Source organism: Trypanosoma grayi, assembly GCF_000691245.1.
Source record: "Trypanosoma grayi strain ANR4 Tgr_812_V1, whole genome shotgun sequence".
Classification (NCBI taxonomy): Eukaryota; Euglenozoa; class Kinetoplastea; order Trypanosomatida; family Trypanosomatidae; genus Trypanosoma; species Trypanosoma grayi.
Genome location: NW_008826431.1, coordinates 1 through 7,774, shown reverse-complemented (window position 1 = coordinate 7,774; position 7,774 = coordinate 1). Strand labels below are relative to the sequence as shown.

The following is a 7,774-nucleotide window of genomic DNA, read 5'->3' as shown; positions in this document are numbered from 1 at the left end:
TGCAGCACGGCAGGGAGGCACTGTTGCAGCAACGCCGCCGCGCACTGCGCGCACACCTCCTTCTGCACGCACGCCCTCGACAGGCGCAGCACGTAGTCGGTGAGGCAGCGCAGCAGCTCGGCGCGGTGGGGGCCGTTGGAGCCGCAGTGCGACGTGACGAGCTGCAACAGCTGTGCCGCCGTGTCGCACTCGCCCTGGGCGTGGCCACTGCAAAGGCACCACAACAGCCTGGTCATGAGCGACGCTGCGTCAGGCACCGCGCAGTGACGGCATGCGTTGTCAACGGCAGCGAGAACCAACTCGGACGGGGGTGTGCAGCGCGGCGCCACATGCAGGAGTGTGCATACCGCGTGGGCGCCACAGTACACTGCAAGAGGACCGCCGCGCGACACGACAGTGAGGGCGCGCTGCAGCCAGACAGTCGCATCGCACAGAACAGCAGATGCGAGGGACGCGGCACATGTCGACAGCAGCCGGTGAACAGCATACACCACCACCGCAAGTAGTGTCGCAGCGTCACCACTACCATCACCAATGGCGCCAGCAGCAGCAGCAGCAGCAGCAGCAACACTACTGGTGAATGTTGCGTCAAGAATCGAAAGAAAGGCTCTGCACACGGATTCCTGCGCCGCCCGCCCAAGACACAAGGCAAGGAGGTCGATGAGCTCCACTGCTGCAAGTGGGTCGGCTACGTGCTGCAGCAGCTGTGCGAGCGGTGTTAGGAGACGCCCCGCCGCATCCGGCAAGTTGTCCGTAAGCGATACATCCTTCTCGTCGCATACGCGGCAGAGGCAACGCAATGCAGCCATCCACGCCCGCCAGTGCGCCGAGTTGGGCCCCTGTTGCAGACCACCAATGCAGCTGCAGAGGGACTCCGCCGCAACACCCAATTGGCGTGGGTTTGCCTCTATGAATAGTTCCAGCACAGCCCCAGCATTCGCGGCAGTGTCACCTCCGGTGCACCCCAGCGGCACGACGCAATCTTCCTGCAGCGCGTCCAGCAGCGCAGCGTCGTCGCCACGCTCAATCGTGACGGCATGTGTCATGTAGCAGAAGAGAAGCGACAGCATCTTTCCGCTGTCGATGTTGTGCGACACCTCTGGGAATGTCTGTATCACACTTACGAGGCATTCGAGGGCGCTATCGATGCACGCCAAGACCGACACCATCTCCCCAACACCTTCTGCAGCAGCATTCGCCGTGTACACAGCCTGGAGACACTCAAGGAGGCAAATACCACATCGAAACACGAGGCCCGCAAAATCGATCTCACTAATAAGGTGGTGTGACACGTCCATCAGCAACCGGTACTCCTCAACAACAGCCTCGCGGAGTTCACCCTGGGCGAAGGCCGCCAGCTGCCCCTCCAAGCTACTTACCACAAAGCATCGAAGTGCCCCTGAAAAAATAAAAGAATTCATCGGCCTCTTTGCCTCGTCAACATCCTGCTGTCTCGGCCGTCGCCGCATCAAATGAAGAATCACGCGGAAGCACAACACACGTGCCTGATCCCCGCCACACATCGTTGCCCACTCCAACAAACAGCGTGCCACAACCGATGCCATGTGCCACCACAATGTGGCGTTGGAAGCGCACATTTCCGACAAACGCAAGATGATATCGTGGTGAGTTTTCCCCAGGCCTTGTTGCCGTTGGTCGACGTCGGCAACAATCGCCGCCACGTACTCCTCCATGAATGCGTCCCAATGCGCTGCAGGGTACTCGAAGCAGATGATCTGACACAGGCAGCGGCATAGTGAAGCACGCACACGACCATCGGTGGAGGCAGCAGCGTCACAGCGCAGGAACGCGAGCAGCGCACTGAGGGCACCGACCTTGTCGCTGAAGCTGCCGCCCTCACACCACGCCCGCTCCGTCATCAGCGACTCCAGCGCCAGCGCCGCCGCCAGCCGTACGCCGTACGACACGCTGCCAGTCGCCACCGCTAACTCCAGCAGGACATCTCCAATATTCACCGCCGAGGCGTGGAGCTCGATGAGACCCAAGTCTGCCGCTTTACGCTCACTCTCCGTGAGATCGGAGCGCAGCCTGCTGACGCTTATCAGGTGCGCGACTTCCCCAGTCGTACACCAGCTCATCCGCGCAGACACACGGACGCGCAGCAAGGCAACAACACCTTCAAAATAACACCCCCCACCGCACATAAAAACACAAATAAAAAAGGAAAGAAACAGAAGCGCAAGTCACTCTCTTTTTGTTTTGTCAGTAGTTCTTTTTTTCTTTTTCACTTTTGAAACAGAGCACAGACAATAAACAAATCGCACGAGGCACACCAAAAATGAGCTCTCACGCGACGAAGCCGAAGCAGGCATTTAAATGTTTTCAGTATACAAGCAAAAAGCCAGCGAGTGGCATCATGCGTAGGGCCTGACCTGCAGCACACGCGTGGCCCCTTCCAGCGCAACACTGAAGTCGCTATCCAATTGCGCAAACCCTTCCTTTATAGGGGTAGCGTTCAGCAACGCAATAGCGCCCCACATCTCCGACGGTGGCACCTCCAGGAGTAGTGACTCGGGCCACGCTATGCACGTGGTTAACTTCAAAATCTCCACCACGTACGGTTTTCCTGGTGGCGAGGAACTCTGCAGCCACAACACAACCTTCGTTTCCGCGTCCGACACGCGCACTTTCGTGAGCGAGCCCAGTGCGAAGATGAAGTCATCACACGACCAAGCCCACTGCTCCCCTTCGTCGTAGGCGGAGCCGTAGACCTCCCGTATCGTGAAGAACGGTTTGGCATTGCTGAGGTACACTGACACGAGATCCCGCGCGTAGGCACGCGTCTCCAGCGCGTTTTTCAAGACACCCTCTAAGGTTCTATGGAACAAGAGGCGGATGTCATGGTTCGCCTCCTGTGTGGAAAATGTGCCGTGTACCTTGAACCCGCCACCAGTCCATGACCGGTACATGTTTTTCTTCTTGTGCATCAGCACATTGACTATATCCTTGCCGTGTGCTGTCATCTTTGTTCGGTAGTGAGGTTTAAGATCCGCCACAACAACGGCCGTAAATCGTCCAAAGCCGCACTGAAGCAATTTCTTCTCCATGCCGACCTTGTCCCAGCCGCCCTTGCCGCTGTACAGTATCCAGAGGTTTGTCAGCTGCTTGCCGAACTCAGTGGGTGTTCCACCCCAGTCAAACTCCGCCAGATCCAGTATCACAAAATTCTTGTGGATGTCCTGCAGGACGGCCTTCCGCCTTGGATACGCACCATGCCAGATGGCAAACAACTGGATGTCCATGTCCTCACCAATGTGTCGACTGCCATCAAGAATGCGGCGCGCCAACACGGCAAATGAATCATCCGTCACTAACTGCGGTGGTTTTTCTTCGTGAACTTGCTCCTCTACGTCTACATTGTTTAGTTCCTCATTTGCCACTGTCTCAGCAGGTGATATGCCCTTCGGAACGATTAGATGGATGCACCACACAGCCAGCAGCACCAGCAAAATGAGAAGGGGAAGGAGTAATGGGGCAGCGCCGTACCTGCGCCGAAAGGTTTTTCTTCTCATCGTCGGAAGCTGCATATACAAGCTAGAGTGAGAGAAGCGAAAGAGGCAGCCGGGTCAGCACTAATAATACCTTCACATAGACGCACTCCAACAATTCCCTCGGATTGCAAATCACAGACACACACACACAGGCACCCGTGCATGCAAACACGCAAACTCATTCAGTTACTGCCCGCCAGGGAAGCTCGCGAGTATCTTTTCTCCGTCCTTCACAAGCGGGGCGATCTTCCGTATCGTCTTCTTCATATCGAGCGGCGCATCCTCCGTCACGTCCGGCATATGCCTGTTGAGGTTGGCACTGCCGTCGTAGTCCATACCCTTCAGCCGAGCCTTGTAGAATCGCGCCCGCGCATCCACACGGTCCCATGTTCCCTCCACGTCATCCGCGTCAAAGCCTTCGCTCGCATCGCGCTCGGCGTCCTTCTGGCCGCTTTGTATCTTCTGCTTCAGCCACATATCGTTGATTGGCTGCCCGGCATCCTGCAGCGCCTTCATCTCTTGCAACACCCCATAAACGTTCTGGAACTGCTGTTTATAACCGGTGTAATCCTTCGCGATATGATCCATGCTACTCGACGCGCCTCCACGCGGCAGCGACGATGGTGATGACATTCCAGCGGCGTAGTCACCGCCGAGGGGACCGGTGCCAGCTGTTTGTTCCACTGAAGCTGCGGTTAAGTCACGCGGTGGTGACGGGCGCCGCTCCTCCGTCGTCCCCGCCTCGGCGCGGTGCCTTTCGCACTCCTCAAAGTGACGCATGGTCTGCTCCATACGATCCTGCAGCAGTCTTGCGTCGAGTAGCTGCGGTGTGAACTTCCACACCTGTACGCTGAGCCGCATGTCTGGCTCCACCACGCGTCGGATACCCGATTCACCCACAAAAGTATGTGTTTCGCTCGGTTGTTCGCCGAAGCGCCAGCCCCAGCGCGCCTCACCCGAACAGCGCAACAGCGAGCGCTGTGGCAGCAGGACGTGGCCGCGCCGCCCTGTCGACTCATCGTCAAACGTCAGGACCGTGTCGGACAGCAGCGAGAGGTACAGAAAGCAGCAGCCAACGGTCGGGTGCTCAATGTGCATCTCGTAGCCAGGGAGGTTGTGCTCCACCACACGTGCGGTGTCCGGCATGGCGCCAAGCAGCGGCTGTGCAACATCTTGCAGCATTGCCATCAACGTCGGGGACCACGTGAGGCCGGGGAGCCGCCGCACCTCCTTTCGCTGCCAACTCTTCACCTCTGTGAACTGCTGATCCCCGTGCATCTCCAGGTACGTGTGCTTCACCACCTTATTCTGCGGCGTCGAGTTCTCCAGCAGCACCTTCTGGCCCTCCCGCTCCAGCACGAGATTTAGCTCGTTCCAGATGCGCTCCTCGTTGCGGGCACTCACGACGTTGCGGTACACGTCTACACGCCCCACACCGGGCGCCAGAGCCACCAGTGAAGGGTCCGGCGAGAGGCGCGAAAAGCACAGCCGGTTGAGCCTCCACATCCTAGGCAAAGCAAGCAGAGAGAGAAACAAAAATGGAATATAATCATGGCGACGTTTTGCATGTTTACAAGACAAGCTCACACGCACAGATTCACCTTATCAAAGCCCACACCAGATTTCACCAGAAAGTGCAAGATCACTGAAAAATGAGTGAAAATAACGAAAGCCCAGGCACAGACATATAAAATTGCTTAAAAAGATCCATATATTCCTAGATACTATACATTAAAAACGGTTCTCTGTCGTGCGGTGGCATGGCGCAAAAGGAAAGATGTATACAACACCTGGAACGTTCCAAAGGAAATGAATGAATGCAATTCAGTCACCTAAAAAAGGAAAAAAGATCAGAATATACATCATGCCTTGTATTAATGAGATATTCAAAAACAAGCAGGCCCAATTCGTAAATACATTACTGATCTATTTGTGCTATTGTTTATACCAGTAGCCCTCATCCTCTCTCGCACGAAGCATCCGCAGTGCTTCGACGGGCTTACAGATCACACGGTTTGCCTCCTCAAGGCCCCTCAGCAGCTTAGCGAAATTGGCCGACACTCCATCCTCCATCCAAATGTCCACATACGACGTGTCCGACGCGTCAGACACACTCACTTCGCATAGCTCCAAGACACAGGAACCATCCGGATCATGCCATGAGTCTGGGTCCGTGGTGTTCGGTTCGACCCCGCACTCATCAGCAGCGGTAGGTAGTACCTCTTCATCTTCACCACGTCCATAGTGCATCACTTCTTCCTGTGTACCCTGATTTTGCTCCTTATTATACGATTTATTCTTCTGCGCAAGCCCATTATCCTCCTGCGAAACATAATAACCCTCATTTTCTTCCTTATTATCATAGGTGATTTTCTCATCCTCCTTATCATCACACTCCCTATTATCCTCTCCATCACGATTTCCCTTTTTTTCCTTCAGTTCATCATTCATCTTCACTGCCTCACTATTAATGTCTTCTCTGCCCTCAGCTTTCGAAGCCTTTTCATCAGCGTCCGGTTGCGCAAGTGGTGCCTCTCCGCAGCCTGCTGCATCACAAGTTATGCGCGACTCGCAGGTATCAGCCGCTGTTAGCTGGTCAATCGCTGAAACATTAGAGATAACCTCTTGGGGTGTGTGGAGAAGAGGCTTATGGCTCCACCCAAGCAGCAAATCGCCGTTTTCATCCAGCCGCATATGCAATCCCTCAGTGTTCTCTCTGAGCCGCGCAGCCTCTCGCGCCACCTTCCTGGAGCCGCTGTCCACCAGACCCTCCATCGGCAGGGTCAACCACAGCTCAGAGGGGTTTCCTGCGTCAGCAAATGGCGGTGTGGTCGATGCCATCCACTCACCAGCCTCCATTGAATCATCAATGCTCTCGTCGACTTCGCGAGACACGAAGCTGTGCTCAGTCGAGGACCACACATGTGAATCTGAATAGTCCACCGTCTCAGCGGCCCGTGATGAATTTACAAAAGATGATTGAGGGATCATCTCACTTTGTGTCAACAGCGTCCTATTATTATCATCCTCAGAAGCAACGCTTAACAATCCGTCAGCATGGTCTCTATTAAACATCCGCCCAACACGCGAGTCATCCTGTCCATCATCCACCACAACCTCCCGGCTTCCACCCGCACTCTTCAAAGCACCGCGCTGGACCATTGCAGAACGAGGCAAGCACCAACTATCCATTTCCGCCTTTCTCATCGCAGCAGCAAAAGCATCTTCATCAGCCACACGAGATTTCCGTGAGGGCAGATTCCAACTCTCCATCTCGTCATCAACCCTTGGCATCGCACAGGTCAAATCACCAGACGCCATTATATCATTAACACGACTTATTGGAGCGGTCACAGCACGGGATGCATCACTGCGGCCACCGTCCATCTCAGCCTCCTGGAGACGTGGTGCGCCCAGTGACCCGCTGGTCATCCGACGCTCGTCGCCCCGAACAGAAGCAGCGCTAGCGGCACGAGAAGGAAGAGGCCACTCACTCATCTCAGCCTCCTGGAGAGGTGGTGCGCCTAGTGACCTGCTGGTCATCGGACGCTCGTCACCAGACACCACAACGACACTGGCTGCACACGGAGGGAGGCGCCAATAACTCATTTCAGCCTCCTGGGCAGAGAGAAATACGACGGACCGGCCCCTTGCAAAGCGGCCCTGCCCATCTTTAGAAATAAATGAGGTCACAGAAGACACAGCGCTTCGGCAACCATCCATCTCAGCCTCCTGGAGAGGCGGTGCACCCAGCGACCTGCGGGCCATCGGACGNTTTAGAAATAAATGAGGTCACAGAAGACACAGCGCTTCGGCAACCATCCATCTCAGCCTCCTGGAGAGGCGGTGCACCCAGTGACCTGCGGGCCATCGGACGCTCGTCACCAGACACCACAACGACACTGGCTGCACACGGAGGGAGGTGCCAATAACTCATTTCAGCCTCCTGGGCAGAGAGGAATACGACGGACCGGCCCCTTGCAAAGCGGCCCTGCCCACCTTTAGAAATAAATGAGGTCACAGAAGACACAGCGCTTCGGCCACCGTCCATCTCAGCCTCCTGGAGAGGTGGTGCACCCAGTGACCCGCTGGTCATCGGACGCTCGTCGCCCCGCACAGAAGCAGCGCTGGCGGCACGGGATGCAACACTGCGGCCACCGTCCATCTCAGCCTCCTGGAGAGGTGGTGCACCCAGCGACCTGCGGGCCATCGGACGCTCGTCACCAGACACCACAACGACACTGGCTGCACACGGAGGGAGG

At 56.2% G+C, this 7,774-nt stretch overlaps 5 protein-coding genes across 5 annotated transcripts; 1 reads left to right on the top strand and 4 right to left on the bottom strand.

Annotated features, from left to right (window-relative positions):
* Positions 1-1,037: 1,037 nt before the first annotated feature.
* Positions 1,038-1,289, top strand: DQ04_08121040 (hypothetical protein; the record flags this gene model as incomplete). Its single annotated transcript, XM_009315441.1, has 1 exon — positions 1,038-1,289. The coding sequence occupies one exon, from the start codon at positions 1,038-1,040 to the stop codon at positions 1,287-1,289; it is 252 nt and encodes an 83-aa protein (XP_009313716.1).
* Positions 1,290-2,375: 1,086 nt separating this feature from the next.
* DQ04_08121030 (hypothetical protein) lies at positions 2,376-3,548 on the bottom strand (the record flags this gene model as incomplete). Its single annotated transcript, XM_009315440.1, has 1 exon — positions 2,376-3,548. The coding sequence occupies one exon, from the start codon at positions 3,546-3,548 to the stop codon at positions 2,376-2,378; it is 1,173 nt and encodes a 390-aa protein (XP_009313715.1).
* A 150-nt stretch (positions 3,549-3,698) lies between these two features.
* DQ04_08121020 (hypothetical protein) lies at positions 3,699-5,018 on the bottom strand (the record flags this gene model as incomplete). The annotated part of the gene is made up of 1 exon (XM_009315439.1): positions 3,699-5,018. One exon carries the CDS (start codon positions 5,016-5,018, stop codon positions 3,699-3,701), a length of 1,320 nt encoding a protein of 439 aa, XP_009313714.1.
* A 429-nt stretch (positions 5,019-5,447) lies between these two features.
* Positions 5,448-7,055, bottom strand: DQ04_08121010 (hypothetical protein; the record flags this gene model as incomplete). The annotated part of the gene is made up of 1 exon (XM_009315438.1): positions 5,448-7,055. One exon carries the CDS (start codon positions 7,053-7,055, stop codon positions 5,448-5,450), a length of 1,608 nt encoding a protein of 535 aa, XP_009313713.1.
* A 181-nt stretch (positions 7,056-7,236) lies between these two features.
* Positions 7,237-7,722, bottom strand: DQ04_08121000 (hypothetical protein; the record flags this gene model as incomplete). Its single annotated transcript, XM_009315437.1, has 1 exon — positions 7,237-7,722. One exon carries the CDS (start codon positions 7,720-7,722, stop codon positions 7,237-7,239), a length of 486 nt encoding a protein of 161 aa, XP_009313712.1.
* Positions 7,723-7,774: the final 52 nt, after the last annotated feature.